This window comes from Myotis nattereri, assembly GCF_964212035.1.
Source record: "Myotis nattereri genome assembly, chromosome: 3".
NCBI lineage: Eukaryota > Metazoa > Chordata > Mammalia > Chiroptera > Vespertilionidae > Myotis > Myotis nattereri.
Window position 1 is genome coordinate 53,608,099 of NC_138077.1, and position 18,148 is coordinate 53,626,246.

Below are 18,148 nucleotides of genomic sequence, written 5' to 3' on the forward strand. Positions count from 1 at the left end.
TTATTTAGGTTTATGGAAAGCATTTAATTGCAGAAAACTTATAGGGGGAAATGGCCATATTTGAAAACAGCCACAAGAATCAAAGTAGAACACAGGATGGTAATAAGGAGAGTTACAGAACATACTAAAGTGGTATGTATAGTCAGTCCCACTGGAACCTGTAGAGTCACATTCTTGTACACCTGTGGAGAGAGAAGTTCGAGACATTTAAAATGGATGTTCTAAGTAAGACCACTATCTCTTTATTTTTATTTTTTGGCTTTTAAATATTCTTCAGCCAATTCTACACTACATGTAACATTATTGTTTGAATGATTCTTTTGGATTGAACATTTAATGTAAATAAATCAGACTCAATTCCCACAATAATTCTTAAATTCTCATTAGTTTTGTCTTTTTCTATATTTTACATAGAATTGAGTATATCCTTTTTAAAAACCCAGGCCAGCCAGGCCGGTGTGGTTCAGTTGGCTGAGTGTTGTCCCACGTAAAAGAAGTTGCAGATTCAACTTAGTTTCTATTTTCTATTTGGTTTTGAAGACAAAAGGTTCAATTAGAAACTTTGGGAAATTTTTTGGTTTAAAAATAAGTTTTTAAAAACATTAAAATTTGGGAATATTTTTATTTTCAGCTTGTTTTTAAAAATACCTGGATTATAATTTCATAACCAAAAAAGATTATTTTATCACCACAATCTGTAACAAAGTGCTATTTGAAAATTATAATCTTAAAAAATGGCATCTTAAGCAAACAAGCCTTAATATAGATCACCACCTTAGTAATGGCCACCTATAACTCAAAGTAAAGAAAAAAAAATCAAATAGCTTAAGTATGACTTCTTATTTCAAGTTACATGGTCTTAAAGAGAATTGAATTCAAAATATTTTAACAGGGTAATTACTTATTTCATAGCAATGCACATTACCAATTTTTAAATCAATAAATCATAAACGAACACTAATCATACTCTTCATTCACATACTCTTAAATGTAATTCTCCAGATGTATTTTAGAGTTTTAAAAAAATTATGGTAACGTATCTGTGATATTGTGTTTTATATAAGACATACGTATTTGGTTTTCATTCCCTTTCTAGCTCAAAGCTCCCCAAACTGTTGGAATTTCCTAAGTGTTAAGGGTAAGCATGGTGTCTTTTATGTTGGTGAAGTAGCTTTTGGAAAGCACCTAAGGGTGAGGACTGGTTGCCAATGGAGCTAACCATGTGATAAGAGGGTTGGAACTTTCAGTCCCACCCCAGACCTCCAAGAAGAGGAGAGGGGCTGGTTTGTTCAGTGGTTAGAGCATTAACCCATGGGTTCGATTCCAGGTCAAGGACATATACCTCAGTTGCAGGTTTGATCCCTGGCTCCACTAGGGGTGTGTGTTGGAGGCAACCAGTTGATGTGTCTCTCTCACATACATGTTTCTCTCTCTCTCCCCCCCCCCTCCTGCCTCTCACTTCCTTTAAAAATCAATGGAAAAAAACTTAACCACTCTGAAGAGAGGCAACAAGTATGTATAAAAGCCTAAATGACCATTATGACTGAATGACTGGAACGACCGGTCAACCAGTCGCTATGATGTGCACTGACCACCAGGGGGCAGACACTCAATGCAGAAGCTGCCCCTGGTGGTCAGTGCACTCCCACTTCCAACCTCCTGTGGCCCGCCAACCTCCCATGGTCCCTCTCTGGAGCCGGCGGGCCCCGATCACCCCGACAGGAACCTCCCATGGCCCGCCAATCTCCCATGGTCCCTCCCCACAGCCGGCAGGCCCTGATCACCCCGACAGGAATCTCCTGTGGCCCCTTCCCTCCCGGCCGCCCGCCACCCCCGCCATAGGCCTTGATTGCCAGTCAGACTGAGGGACCCCACACATGCACAAATTCGTGCACTGGGCCTCTAGTGTTAACATAAGAAGATTAGAAGAAAACTATAGACTTCTTAGACAACTATCTAAAAACTATCACAGTTGAAATAATACTAATTTGAGTTTTATTATCCTTTTTTTTTTCACTTATTCTGTATAATACAATGAAGTTAACTAATTTATTTTGTTCAAAATTTAATAAAAAGTTCTAAATAAAGTTTATACCTGAGGATATACCACTGTTTTTCTTGGCCATTTCACACCTTTAAATCACCTATCAGCTATACTTAAGCTCTGGACCAATGAGGCATGGGACTAACACTAAATCTCCATCCCCCAAATTAAATGATTCTATATAAACCAGGAACCACTGTTGTCATCCGCAGCAAAGAAATGACATTACAAAAAAAAAAGCTTTCTATGGTAAAATATAAAAGTCTAATCCCTTAAATGTGGCAGAAACATTATAAAAAGAATTTTAAATGAGACAGTACAACCTAAAAATATAAAATACTAACTTACTGATTTATATTTCATATTGTTCCATTGGCAAATATCCTTATTCTTCAAAGTACAAGGAGCTGCCACTTTTGACTGAGCCCAGCACTTCAAAATTGGAAACTCTGAGAAAAAGTGGTAGAAAATCATATCACAAAACTTTAATCTGGACTAGAGGCTAGGCCAATTTTGTCATTTTGGGATATGAGTATTCAAACATTTTAATACACAGTGTACATGATTTGGCTCCATCTATCATATATTGTTTTATTTTAACAGCCTGTTTTAAATGAATGCCTAAGAAATTATGAAATTACAAAGACTGTGCATGACTTTTAAACAAATCCCATTATACTAGAGGTCATTTTTTAAAGTATTTTAATTTAAACTTTTTTTCTTGAAATATAACACATATTTAGAACAATGAACAGGCCCTAAGCATCCAATTCAATAAATGTCCAGGTGTAAACACACCCATAAAGAGCTTTCAGACCAAAACCCAAATAACACCAGAACCCCAGATGCTCTCTCAGGAGGGAACACATTTTCAAACTTTATTTAAGGTAAGTCAATATCATTAATAGAAACAGCAACCTAGATTGGATGAACAAAGCTAACAGAGTTGAAGGCTTTTTTATTTTTTCATCATGAAATACATGATGGCAGCAAATGTATGGATTAAAAACTTCCTATCTGCCAGTCTTTAGTAACAGTGCTACTAACTTTTGCAAACATTCAAATCAGCCCAATCTTGGAGGCACAAAGAGCCAAAAATCTGAAAGGGGTTTCTTAAATTAAAGTCTTCATTCTAGGAAAACTGAAAATGGTAAAAGCAATTTTTTTTTTAATTTACTCAAATCTACACATTAAAACAGAACAATTACTCACAAAACCAAAAACTCGTGGACTACATTTATAGAAAAACTAGGTGATAAAGTACCCTCACACATCAAATACGTGCAGGTTTAAACAAAATACCAACAGCAATAAGCACGGTGATGTCAGCATGAATAAACAGAAAGCAGCAAAGGGGCAATGAGGATCAATGGCTGAAAAAGAAGCACACCAGACATTTACACCTACTTATGAAGGAACACAGCACTTGCCAAAAGAAGCAAACCTGGATCTAATCACACCCCTGAGCCAGGTGCCAATTTCCAAGAAATAAAGAGGTCAGATGAACTGCATGATTACTATGACCAAAACCCCAACTCTGAGAAAAATGTTAAATGAGCAAGACTAAGCTATAGTGTGTCATATCATCCATATACTTGGGTGATAAAAGCATAAATAAATATAAGGGCCCAGCGGTGTGGCTCAGTGGTTGAGTGTTGATCCATGAACCAGATCACAGTTTGATTGCTGGCTGGGGCACATGTGGGGGTTGTGGGCTCAATGCCCAGTAGCGGGTGTGCAGAAGGCAGTGGATTGTTCTCTCTCATCACTGATGTTTCTAGCTTTCTCCCTCTCCCTTCTTCTCTCTGAAATAATACATATGTACACACACACACACACACACACACACACACACACACACAAAAGGCGTGGTGCACAAATTCATATACAGGTGGGGTCCCTCAGCCTGGCCAGTGATGGAGGCCGATTGGGGCAGCCAGCCTGGGGGAGGGACCACGGGAGGTTGGCCAGCCACAGGAGGTTGGCTGTGGGAGCACAGTGACCACCAGGGGGGCAGCTCCTGTGTTGAGTGTCTGCCCCTTGGTGTCTAGTGCGTGTCATAGTGACTGGTCAACCAGTCGTTCGGTTGCTTAGGCTTTTATATATCTACTAGAGGCCCAGTGCACGAAATTCGTGCATGGGTAGGGTCCCTGGCCTTCCTTCCCCTGGCTGCCAGCCGGGGCCTTCATTCCTTAGCTGCAGCTGGGGCATTCCTTCGCTCCATGCCACCCCCTGGTGGTCAGCACACGTCATAGCGAGCAGTCGAACTCCCGGTTGGTCGAATTCCTGAGGAGACAATTTGCATATTAGCCTTTTATTATATAGGAGGATATATATAAAAGCCAAGCGACTGGAACAATGGAACGATGGAATGACTGGAACAACCGGTAGCTATGACACACACTGTGGTGGCCAACCAACTCGATTGGGGCCCCAATCGGCTCCCCTAAACCTTCCACAGCTCCTCCCCACGGCAGCCTGGCTCAATCAGCCCCCATCAGGGCAGGCAGCTGGACCCCCCCCATGCACAAATTCATGCAACAGGCCTCTAGTATAGAAAATATATATATATATCCTATCTAATAAAAGAGAAACATGGTAATTAGTGTATGACCTCTACCCTTCTCATTGGCCAATCAGGGCAATATGCAAATTAACTGCCAGCCAAGATGGCGGCCGGCAGCCAGGCAGCTTGAAACTAACATGAGGCTTGCTTGCTTCAGTGACGGAGGACTCCAACGTTCCCCGCCTGCTGCTGCAGGCCTCTGAGCTGCAACTCTAAGCAACTATGTAACAAATATAGAAGCTAAACGAAACCCCAGAAACCTGCTTTAGTCCCTGGACTTCAGCCAGCAGAATCGCAACATTGTAAGCAAAGGCCAGAAACCTACTTTCAGCAGCAGCGGCCTAAGAACTGGAGCCAAGCCTCAAAGCTAAAGCTGGCCCAGAATAAAAAAGAAAAAAAAAAGAAAAAAAGGAGCGGTTGGGAGCTTCAGTCACCCCCAGCCTGAAAACAGCCCTCAGCCCCTCACCCAGACTGGCCAGGCACCCCACTGGGGACCCCCACCCTGAAGGGTGTGTGACCAGCTGCAAACAGCCATCATCCCCTCACCCAGGCTGGCCAGGCACCCCAGTGGGGACCCCCACCCTGATCCAGGACACCCTTCAGGGCAAACCAGCCGCATCCACCCGTGCACCAGGCCTCTACCCTATATAGTAAAAGGGTAATATGCCTCCCACCACCGGGATCAGTGGAGCCGCGAGGCCTCCCGGCACCGGGATCAGCGTGACAGGGGGCAGCGGCCAAACCCCCTGATCGCCCTGTGGCTCTATGTGTGACAGGGGGCGGGGCCACAACCTCCCTATCCACCCTACTCTGTTCATGACAGGGGAAGGCGCCCCAACCCCCCTGATCAGCCCTGCTCTGTGCCTGATAGGAGGGAGCTCCCCAACCCCCTGATCGCCCTGCGGCTCTGTGTGTGACAGGGTGCGGCGCCCCAACCCCCTGATCGGCCCTGCTCTGTGTGTGACAGGGTGCGGCGCACCCCCCCCCCCCCCCCCGGGCCCTGCTCTGTGTGTGACGGGGTAGAGCCATAACCTCCCCATCGGCCCTGCCCTGAGTGTGAGAGTGGCGGCGCCCCAACCCCCTGATCGGCCCTGCTCCCTGGGTGATAGAGGGCGGCGCCCCAACCCCCTGATGGGACCTGCTCTGTGCGTGACAGGGGGTGGCGCCACAACCTCCCCATTGAACCTACCTTGAGTGTGACAGGGGACAGTGCCCCAACCCCCCAATCGGCCCTACCCTGAGCGTGACTGAGGGTGGCATCGCAACCTCCCGATCGCCCTGCTCTGTGCATGACAGGGGGCAGCGCCCCAACTCCCCAATCGGCCCTGCTCTGAGCCCGACCAGGGGCTGCACCTAGGGATTGGGCCTGCCCTCTTCCACCCGGTAGCAGGCCTAAGCCAGCAGGTCGTTATCTCCCGAGGGGTCCCAGACTGCAAGAGGGCACAGGCCGGGCTGAGGGACCCCTTCCCCCCCGAGCCTCTAGTATATATTATATATAAACTATACATATATTATAATATATACTAGAGGCCCGGTGCACCGCCCCCTGTCATGAAAAGAGCAGGGTGGATCAGGGGGTTGGGGTGCCGCACCCTGTCACACACAGAACCGCAGGGCAATCAGGGGGTTTGGGCGCTGCCCCGTCACGCTGATCCCGGAGCCGGGAGGCCTCGCGGCTCTGCTGATCCCGGTGCTGGGAGGCATATTACCCCTTTTACTTTTTTTCTTTTTTTATTCTGGGATAGCTTTAGCTCTGAGGCTTGCCTGCAGCTCTTAGGCTTCCGCTGCTGAAAGCAGGTATCTGGTTTGTTTGGGTTCTATAATCGAAACACTGTTTCAACTCCAGCTCTGAGATACCGGCTGGCTGAAAGCAGGTTTCTGGGGTTTTGTTTAGCTTCTATATTTGTAACAAAGTTTCAAACTGCAAGCTCAGAGGCCCGCAGCGGCAGGCGGGGAACGTTGGAGTCCTCCATCACTGGAGCAAGCAAGCCTCATGTTCACTTCAAGCTGCCTGGCTGCCAGCCGCCATCTTGGCTGGCAGTTAATTTGCATATAACCCTGATTAGCCAATGGGAAGGGTAGCGGAGGTACAGCTAATTACCATGTTTCTCTTTTACTAGATAGGATTATATGTACAGATAATTATATGTAGATATAAATTATCTACAAAAGGAAGTGATTGCCCTAGCTGGTTTGGCTCAGTGGATAAAGCGTCAGCCTGCAGACTGAAGGGTCCTGGGTTCAATCCTGGACAAGGGCACATGCCTGAGTTGCAGGCTCAATCTCCAGCAGGGGGCTTGCAAGAGGCAGCCAATCAATGATTCTCTCTCATCATTGATTCTTCTATCTCTTTATTCCTTCCTCTTTGAAATCAATAAAAATATATATTTTTAAAATAAATAAAAGGAAGTGATTAAATGTCAGGATACTGGGTTTAGTCTTAGGAGAAAGGAGGAAGCTATGTTTGAGTCATGATACATAGAGCAGCTGCTCGAGTGGCTGGCAAAGTGCTATTTCTTGACCTGCGTGGTAATTTCAAGGACATCTGCCTTACAATAACTCACTAAACTATGTATTTGTGAAGTTTTTCTACAGCTATGTTCTATTTTACAATCAAAAAGTTAAAAAGAAAGAAAAAAGAAACATGCTTTTGTTATCCCTTGATTTCAAACCTGCCACCATACCTTTATTTTTTATTTTCAACCCTCAGAAAAGATATGCAACCCTTACCTTGGTCACAATACATCAGTAAATCTGGGTTATTGACCACAATAAAGGTTTCTCCATCTTTACTGTGTGGCCGATGATAGCGGTAGTGCACAGGCAAAAAAGCTTGGAAACAATCAATGCACTGTGAATCTTGTCTGGCATAAATGAGAACTTCAGATTCCTTGGACAAATAGTTGGGAGCTTCTATATTAAAATTTTCTGAAACCATGACTGCCTGTCAAAACAAAACAAATATTAATCCAAGAGAAAAAAAATGAATGAGGAAGATTTAAAAAACAAAACTAAACCAGAAGACTGCTATACAGGTGAAAAGAAATTTAAAATTCATCCCCCTTATAAACAATTTCTATTCCCCTTCCATCCTTAAGTTAAGAAAACATAAGATGTGATCTGTGTTTAATAAAAGTTTGTTTACTAAAAGTAAACTGAGGAAATTTTCCCACAATTAAAATTATTTCTATGTAATCTCCTTATCAACCTTTGTTTAGGTGATAAAACAGGTACCAAGAAAAGAGAAATTTTGTGAATAAGTGTAGCATGGTTCCATAAGTATGAAAACTATGACAAAAAAACAGTTAACCCAGTATTGAGTAAAAATGATTGGTATCATTCTGGTAATTTCCTGTTCTTCAGAGAAGCAAGTAAGGTGGTAGTGAGATAGATCACTGTGGTCAGGAAGTCAAAGCAAAGGTCAGCACTCTTTCTACACTGGGTATAAAAAGGTAATGGAAAAAATAGTGAATTACTCCTTAAAAAAATAATATGGTAAAAACCATTTTAAAATAAGTATTCTACACCAAAAGTACAACTGCATGTGTGACAGAAATTAACCCTGAATTATAATATGCACATGTATATGTATTATGTATCCATGTATGTATGCATACATGTTGATATATTAAAGAACACACATATATACAAGTTGTTGAACTTATGGCAAAGGGTCAAGGAATTATATAATCTTATGAGTCATAAGGAACCTCAGAGGTGTTCAAATTAAACCACCATCTCAATGAGGATATTTTTCTCAAGTATCCAGCCACTAACTGATTACTTTCAATGACTGAGTCATCTCATTTTATCTACTGTTCAAAGGTTATTCCTTTTCTATGAGAAGAAACTGGATGCTCTGGCCTATAACAATCACCAATTATCTGTGCTTACAATGTCTTCAGTAAATCTGTTCCTTATTTCACTAAGATTCCTCAAACATCAGAGGTCCTCAATCATGCTGCCTCGACCACATCTTCTCTTCCCCAAAGAAATATTCACAGTTCTCTCCGTTTTTCATGACTTGGTTTCCAAGCCATTCATCACATTAGTTGCCGTTGGAAAACACTCAAGGACTATAATAGCAATATTTCCTTCCTTAAGCAAAAATTGCATTAGCTTTTTAGCAGTCTTTTTTCAGTATGATATAGCTATAGATATATTCTTTTTTAAAAAGTAATAGACTTTAGCCTGGCCAGTGTGGCTCAGTGGTTGAGTGTCGACCCCTGAACCAGGAAGTCATGGTTCAATTCCCGGTCAGGGCACATGCCCTGGGTTGTGGGCTCGATCCCAGTAGGGGGCGTGGAGAAGGCAGTTGATCGATGATTCTCTCTCATCACTGTTGTTTCTATCTCTCCCTCTCCCTTCCTCTCTCCAGAATCAATAAAAACATTTTAAAAAATTAATACACTGTATTTTTTAGAGCAGGTTTAGGTTTACAGAAAAAAACAAGCAGAAAATACAGCCACCTCATAGATCCCCATCACCGTACACACACACACACACACTTTTCTTTATTATTAACATAAAAGTGTAATACAGAGATTTTATTTTTTTTAATTGATTTTAGAGACAGAGAAAAGAGAGGGAGAGAGAGAGAAACATCAATTGGTTGCCTCCCATATGCATCCCAACCAGGGTAACCCGCAACTTGGGTATGTGCCCCAACCAGGAATCAAACTGGCAACCCTAAGGTACATGAGAGGGTACTCAACCGAGTCATGACTAAATTGAACAGGTGACTCTTAATGAAGGTAGGGAAACCCTAACTAAGGTGATTCTAATTGAAGTTAGGGAAATCCTTAACTAAGGAGTAAGATTCCTTTCTGGAAAGAGCAACAATTGCAATTAGACAACCTTGGCTTCATTTCTTGGCTCCTCTTTCATGTGCCCATGTGATCCTGGATAAGCTTGGCCTCTTTGTGCTTCAGTATCCTTAACTATTAAATAGAGATAATACTCCCAGGGTTGCTATAAAGATTAATCTATGTAAAGGAGTGGGACATAATCTTTCTTTAATGCTTATTTTACCTCGCTTCTTTAAAAAAGAAGAAGAAAATACCTGGCATATAGAGATCCAATAAATATTAATATCTTTTCCTCCCATACTCAAATTCTACAGCTGTTGGGTATGTCTCTCTAATTTAACAAAGTTGCTATTGAAACAGTATTTATTAATTGTTCATTTTCTTAGTCACTAAACTGGGAACCATACTGTCAAAAAGCATTTAATCAGCTCAGTTTAGTTGGCTTACTACTGACAAGTATGACAAGTATCACTCACTTATTAAAGAATACTCCTATTCTACCTAAAAAATGTTACTTGATACACTTTTACAAATGTATCTAGTGTTTTTTTACGTACTATTTTGCCTTATCCAAATTATAGCATCCCTTAAAAAATCTCTCAAAATAATGCTCTAATATTTGTAAAAATCCTCTAACAGTTGTACCTCTGTTACGTTTCTCTCTTGTAATGAAGCCAACTCATATGGATCCACAAAAAGTCCTGCTGGGATGTACTGTTTAATTAAGAGTCGGCAGGTCTGTAAGTCCTCAATGCTTTCTCCAAATTTCACTTTCATTAAAAGGTCTCTGTAAGACAAGTATGTTCAGAGAAAATCTCTTCATTAAATTGTTAATGAGATAGCATAACATTACATTCAAATGAGTAGAAACACTATTTTAAAAATTATAAAGAGTCTATAAAGTCAAATGAAATATTTATCTCATGTCAGAATCACCCATTAGATCTTTCATAAATTCATGCCATAAGCTATCCTCTATAATAAAAGGGTATATGGAAATCAACCGGACAGCGGAATGACCAGTTGCTATGATGCGCACTGACCACCAGACACAGACGCTCAATGCAGGAGCTGCCCTCTGGTGGTCAATACGCTCCCATAGGGGGAGTGCCTCTCAGCCAGAAGCCGGGCTCATGGCTGGCAAGAGCAGTGGCAATGGCAGGAGCTTCTCCTGCCTCCGCGGCAGCGCTAAGGATTTCCGACTTATGGCTTAGGCCTGCTCCCCACACTCCCCAGGCCTAAGCTGGCAGTCAGACATCCCCCGAGGGCTCCCAGACTGTGACTGGGTGCAGGCCGGGCTGAGGGAACCCCTCTCCCTGCCCCTCCCCTCCAGTGCATGAATTTCGTGCTCTGGGCCTCTGGTAGTATTATATTAATGCAGTGATTTTCAACCAGCAAAAGGCACAAAAAAATGACAACAGTAGCCATCCCATGTGAATGAATCAAAATTATACCTATATTTTTTGTCAGATTGGCAAAAAATACATATTTTGGTGTGCCACAGAATTTTAGTAATTAGTTTATATGTGCCATGAGATGAAACAGATTGGAAATAGTTGTATTAGTGTGAAAAAAAAAAAAAAAGACCAATAGAAAGAGATAATGTCCAAAAATAGACGTACACAATTTTTCAATTAAGGTTCAAATATAATTTGATGAGGAAAGGATAGTCTTTTCGAAAAATGGAACTGAAACAATTGGATATACAAAACTTAATTTGAAATAGACTATAAATCTAACTGTTAATTGTCCGGGCTTTCTGCCTGGAGGCACGTTTTGGATCAAGTGCAGTGAATGAGACCCAAAGCACAGCATGATATTTTCACTTAGGTGAGAAATAAAAGTTAAGGAAAGCTGCCCTCGCCAGCTCAGTGGATAGAGTATTGGCCTACGGACTCTAGGGTCCCAGGTCCAATTCCAGTCAAGGGCACACGCCCAGGGTTGTGGGCTCAATCCCAGTAGGGGCGTGCAGGATGTCTCTGTCTGTCTCTCTCTCTCTCTCTCTCTCTCTCTCTCTCCCCCCCCCTCCCTCCTTTTCTCTTCCTCTCTGAAATCAATAAAAATATATTTAAAAAATAAAGTTTAGGAAAGCTGAAGTGGTTGGAAGTCACAGCACTAAGTTCTAGAGAGGAGGAAACTATGCATAAAGAGCTCTAGAAACCTGAATTGGGGAGTTCCCTTGAGTTTCTGTTGAATACTAAGATAAGCATGAGTGAGGCGTAACTCCACAAGATGGGCACAGAATGACCAGGGAACTAAAAGACGAGAAATTCTAAAATTTTACAAAAGGTAGGGAGACATTTGCATTCCAACTAACCAAAGTATAGAAATCCCAATGGGGATACCAACCAAAGCTTTCAGTTGAAATCCTGATAGGGTAAAGCCTTAGCAGCTAAATTAGCCTTGCAGTAATGGCCACTTTTAACTTTAGGCCTACATAAAAAAGGTGAAAAGGATCAAGCTGATAAACAAGTAACTTAAAACTCTAACAGAAAAAACAAACCCAACACCCTTTAAAAGAAGATAAAATCCACACACTCAAAAAGGTTCATATCTACAACATTTACAATATTCAGTATCCAATCCAAAGTTACAAACATGCAAAGAATCAGGGAAATGTGACCAATAACCAAGAAAAAATCATTCATAGAAACAGATTAGAAATGACAGAAGTGACAAAATTAGCAAAGGACATTAAGTCATTATAAATATACCTATTATATTCAAGAATTTAAAGAAAAACACAAACATTATGAGGGAAAGAGAAGAAATAGCTCTATATATAAAAGCCTAATAAGCAAAGTGTCCTTTCAGGAGTTCAACCAACCGGGAGTTCAATTGCTCGCTATGATGTGTGCTGACCACCAGGGAGCGGTGCAGAACGAAGGAAGGCCCGGGCAGCCAGCAGCCGGGGAAGGGAGGCCCCCACCGGCATCTGGCAGCCAGGGAAGGGAGGCCCCGGCTGGTGGCCGGCAGCCGCTAGGGACCCTACCCGTGCACGAATTTCATAATTCGTGCACAGGGCCTCTAATCTCTCTCTCTATAAAAGCCTAAGCGACCATCGCAACCGAACGGACAACCGAACAGACGACCAAACAGGCTGCGTGGGGCAACCAGGCCGGCAGGGGGGGTTAATGAGGGGCGACTCGACGACCAAGCAGCAGGCTGTGTGGGGCGACCAGTCCAGCGGGGAAGCTAGGGGGGTTAGTGAGGGGCGACCCAACGACCGAGCAGCAGGCTGTGTGGGGTGACCAGGCCGGTGGGGGGGCAGTTAGGGGTGACCATGCTGGCAAGGTGGGGGGCAGTTGAGGGCGACCAGGCCAGCAGAGGGGGCAGTAAGGGGCAACCAGGCCAGTGGGGGGGCAGTTAGGGGCAACCAGGCTGGCAGGGGGGGAGCAGTTGGGGGCAACTAGGCCGGCAGGGGGGACCGTTGGGGGTGACCAGGCCAGCAGGGGGAGCAGTTAGGGGCGATCAGGCAGGCAGGCAGGTGAACAGTTAGGAGCCAGCAGTCCCGGATTGTGAGAGGGATGTCCGACAGCCCGATCCCCAGGATTGTACCTAAACCAGCAGTCGGACATCCCCCAAGGGGTTCCAGAATGGAGAGGATGCAGGCTGGGCTGAGGGGACCCCCTCCCCCAATGCACAAATTGTATGCACCAGGCCTCTAGTATATATATAAAGAACTGAATGCAACTTCAAGAGATGAGAAACTTAATTTCTGGAATAAAAACTATCCTGATATGATTAAAAGCATTTAAACACTGAAGAAGAAAAGATCAGTGACTTCGAGACACAGCAACAGAAACCATCCAAACTGAAGCATAACTGAGGAAAAAAGAATGGGGGGAGGAGGAACAATTTCAGAGATCTTTCAACAATATCAAGTGAAGAGTATCGAGAGAGAGAGAGAGAGAGAGAGAGAGAGAGAGAGAGAGAGAGAGGAAGGAAGAGACCAGAAAAAGAGGAGAGAATGTAACAGAAAGAAAATTGGAAGATTATGTAATGGCTGAAATTGTTCTGATTTTCATGAAAACTATAAACTTGTAAATCCAAGAAGCTCAACAAATACCAAGCAGGATCAACACACACACACATACACACAAAATCCCACACCAAGACATATTATTATCAAGTCACTGAAAAAAACAATTTTTTAAGCAATGAGAGGAAAAATGAACATTATGTAGAGAGTAACAAAGATAATAATATACCAGAGGACAATGGAATGATGTATGTAAAGTATTAAAAGAAAAAAGCTATCAATTTAGAATTATATATCCAGGAGGTATCTATAATAAAAGGGTAATATGCTAATAGACTGGACGTCTTCCAAACATCTTTCCTGACGAAGCCAGGGCTGGAGGGAAGCCAGCCAGGTCCTGGGTGACTGCAGGCGGCCCAAAGGAAACCAGTCTGGATCCCGGGTGACTGCAGGCGGCCTGAGGGAAGCCAGCCCGGGTCCCTGGTGCCAGAGGGAAGCCGGTGCCGGCAGCCGGGGGAAGAAAGGCCTACTCTTGCATGAATTTTCGTGCATTGGGCCTCTAGTATATAATAAAGATTAAGACAAACACAAACTAAGAGAACTTGTCCCTAAAATAAATGGTAAAGGAAATACTTCAGGCAGTAAAAAAAATATCAGAAGAAAGCTTGGTAAAAAAAAAAAAAATTGAAGAAAACTTGGATCTATAAGAAAGACAGGCTCGATTCTGGTCAAGGGCATGTACTTGGGTTGTGTGCACATCCCCAGTGGGGGGTGTGCAGCCGGTGTGGTTCAGTGGTTGAGTGTCAACCCATGAACCAACAGATCACGGTTTGATTCCTGGTCAGGGTACACACCCGGGTTTCGAGCTTGATTCCCAGTAGGGGGATGTGCAAGAAGCAGCTGATGGATGATTCGCTCTCATCACTGATGTTTCTATCTCTCTCTGCCTTTCCCTTACTCTCTGAAATAAAAAAATACATATATTAAAACAGGGGTCCTCAAACTTTTTAAACAGGGAGCCAGTTCACTGTCCCTCAGACCGCTGGAGGGCCGGACTATAGTTTTTAAAAAAAACTATGAACAAATTCCTATGCACACTGCACATATCTTATTTTGAAGTAAAAAAAACAAAACGGGAACAAATACAATATTTGTATTTGCATGTGGCCCACGGGCCATAGTTTGAGGACCCCTGTATTAAAAAAATAATGACAGAAGAGCAAATGGTAAATACATGGGCGAATATAAAAACATTTTCTCTCATTTTTTAATTGTTTTCAAATATTGATAGAGAAACTGGACCACTGAGCATTGTTGGTGGGAATGTAAAATGGTGCAGTCACTATTGAAAACAGTATGCTCAGCAGGCAAGGCTCAGTAATTGAGCATCAACTGATGAACCAGGATGTCAATGTTCGATTCCCTGTCAGGGCACATGCCTAGTTGTGGGCTCCCGGTTTGGGGCATGCAGGAGGCAGCCGATCAATGACTCTCTCCCATCATTGATGTTTCTCTCTCTCTCTCCCTCTCTGAAATCAATAAAAATATATTTTAAAAAAACAAACAACAAGTATGACAATTACACAAGAAATTAATATGAATGAAACTTCAGGACATTATGCTTTGTGAAATAAGCAAATACTGTATAATTCCACTTGTATAAGTACATACAATAGTCAAATTCATAAAGACAGAAAGTAGAGCCCTGACCGGTTTGGCTCAGTGGATAGAGCATCGGCCTGCAGACTGAAAGGTCCCGCGTTCGATTCTGGTCAAGGGCATGTACTTGGGTTGTGTGCACATCCCCAGTGGGGGGTGTGCAGGAGGCAGTTGATCGATGTTTTTCTCTCATCAATGTTTCTAACTATCTATCCCTCTCCCTTCCTCTCTGTAAAAAGTCAATAAAATATATTAAAAAAAGACAGAAAGTAGAATGGTGGTTGCTAAAGGCTGGGAGAAGGGGAGAAAAGGGAGTAAATTGTTTAAGAGGTACAGAGTTTCAGTTTTGCAAGAATTCTGTATATGGATGGTGGTGATGGTAAAACAACAGTGTAAATGTTCTTAATGTAATTGAAGTGTACACTTTAAAAGGGTTAAGATGGTAAATTTTATGTTATGGGTTTTTTACCACAATTAAATAATAATGTAAAAATATATGAGTTTTCAAAGCAAAAATAATAACAATATATGGTCAGGTTTACAATGTAAGTAAAATGTAAAGTTAATAAATGTATGGCAACAATAGCATAAAAGAAAGGAGAAGGAAATGAACTATTCTGATATAAGAGGCACACATTATTCATGGTGTGAAATAATATTATTTGAAGGTAGACTGTGATAAGTTAAAATTGCACACTGTAAACTCTAAAGTAACCAATTAAAAAGACAGAAGTATAGTTAATAAGCCAAAAATGGGAATAAAACAAGATGCTTAAAAAAATACTCATTTTACCCAAAATAAGGCAAGAAAATAGAGAGGAAAAAAGACTAGATGGGCCAAATAGAAAAAACAAATTATAAAAAAAGTAGCAAGATGGATAAATTTAAGCCAACCCAACCAAACCAATATTTACTAAAAGTAAATGGTCGAATCACTCCAATTAGAATTTAGAGATTAATAGACTGGGTAAATAGCAACAATTTTATTCAATATTGTATTAGACACCCAGTCAAAAAGGGAAGGAAAGGGTGTAAAACGCATACAGATTGTCTTTATTTGCAAACCCATGGTCATTTATGTAGAAGAGCTTAAAGAGTCTACAAAAAAAGCTATAGGCATTTATAAGTGATTTCACAAGGAATCAGGGTACCATATCATCATGCAAAAATCAATTGTATTTCTATTATTAACAACAAACAAGTAGAAATGAAAAATTTAAAACAATACTCTTTACATCAAAAAACATGAAATACTTAGGAATAAATTTAACAAAATATACGTAAGACCTATACTCTGAAAGTTACAATACTGTTAAGATTAACCTAATAAACCCGAAATGAATGAAAATGCCATATGCATGCATTGGAACACTCATTAATGTTCACATATCAGTTCTCTACAAATTGATCAAGAGTTTCAACAGAATCCTAGCCAAAATTTCATGAAGCTTTTTTGAGGAAATCTACAAGTTCATTCCAAAAGTAATATGGAAATGCTATAGCATTTCTCTGATCTACCTATCTAGTAACTCTATAAAGGAAATAAGTTGTAATAAATTAATACTAATTCCAAGAGACCACCACTTCCTCTGTATGCACAAACCATTCTTTTAATAATCTGGTCTAGAATTCTGCCCAGAAATATCAACTAATTTCCAAATTATCCAAAGGCTACAAACAGAAGTTCAGCAATCATTTAAGCAAGTTCTCCTACTAAAAGAGATACAGTTCATCAGAGAGGGGAGATCCTATAATCATTTATAGTAGCAAAGCCCTTTTGCATACTTACCTTGCATATTCTGCACTTCAGTTTCCTACTACTACTATTTGCTTGACCCTTCCCAAAGTGGAAGTAATTCTTCTTCTTTTTTAATTTGATTTTTTCATTTTAAATCTTTATTGTTGAAAGTATTACATACTTCCTCCTTTTTTCCCCCCATTGACCCTTTCTAGCCCACTTTCCACCCCAGAAGTGATTCTTCTTCTTTTTAAAAAAATATATTTTATTGATTTTTTACAGACAAGAAGGGAGAGGGATAGAGAGTTAGAAACATCGATGAGAGAGAAACATCCATCAGTTGCCTCTTGCACACCCCCTCCTGGGGATGTGCCCGCAACCAAGGTACATGCCCTTGACCGGAATCGAACCTGGGACCCTTCAGTCCGCAGGCCGACACTCTATCCACTGAGCCAAACTGGTTAGAGCAGAAGTGATTCTTCTTGACCAAGAAGATAGAAATAGGAGGAGCTAACAAATTCTACTTTCTATAATCTGTTAATGTTTCCTCATCCACCCTAGCAGCAAGACTACACCTGCTCTACGTATAACTAAAAAGCCTTTTTTTAAAAAAAATATATTTTATTGATTTTTTACAGAGAGGAAGGGAGAGAGATAGAGAGCTAGAAACATCGACGAAAGAGAAATATCGATCAGCCGCCTCCCGCACACCTCCCACTGGGGAGGTGCCCGCAACCCAGGCACATGCCCCCGACCGGAATCAAACCTGGGACCCCCCAGTCCACAGACCGACGCTCTATCCACTGAGCCAAACCGGTCTTGGCTAAAAAGCCTTTTTTAAAACAATGATTACTGGCCTATTCTGAAGGTCTCAAATAACAGATTCCTAGTTTTGGAAGCTGTGTGGGTTCTATCACTCTTCATACTTGGTTTTATGTCCTGCTTTTTATCTGTAGTACTTACGTCTGGACAGCTACTTTTGCCTTCACAATAGCCTCTCCAGGCACCCATTTCTTGAGAACATATCCAATTACTTTATTGAGAGATATTTAATAATATTGGCATAATTACCCTGACATGGCTTAAAATGTGTCAGGGCTCTGTCTAAAACTCCTTTCAGAAGTGACTTCCCTCCCAAAGGCAGACACTAAATAATGGAGCTATCTTTTGAGCCTAAATCTGCCTGAGTTCAAAGAAAAAACAACATAAAACTATCCAAGTTCTTTCTACTACACCTCCTAGTCATTCACATATAGGCTAACTTGAAGAATGAGGGGAATCAGATATTTTAGCTTAAGGTGACTTATAAAACAAAGTGATTTTAAAAAGAAATGTATCAGAATTTCAAATC

General features: G+C 41.7%; 1 protein-coding gene across 1 annotated transcript in view; it reads right to left on the reverse strand.

The window, feature by feature from the left end:
- PIGX (phosphatidylinositol glycan anchor biosynthesis class X) overlaps window positions 1-18,148 on the reverse strand; it is a gene marked incomplete at both ends in the record, with an annotated part of 24,020 nt that continues 5,872 nt past the window's right edge. Inside the window, 3 exons of the mRNA XM_081085975.1 lie at window positions 1-182; window positions 7,341-7,554; window positions 10,064-10,205. Of these exons, the coding sequence (XP_080942101.1) occupies window positions 1-182; window positions 7,341-7,554; window positions 10,064-10,205 (538 nt within the window). The remainder of the gene's footprint in view (window positions 183-7,340; window positions 7,555-10,063; window positions 10,206-18,148) is intronic.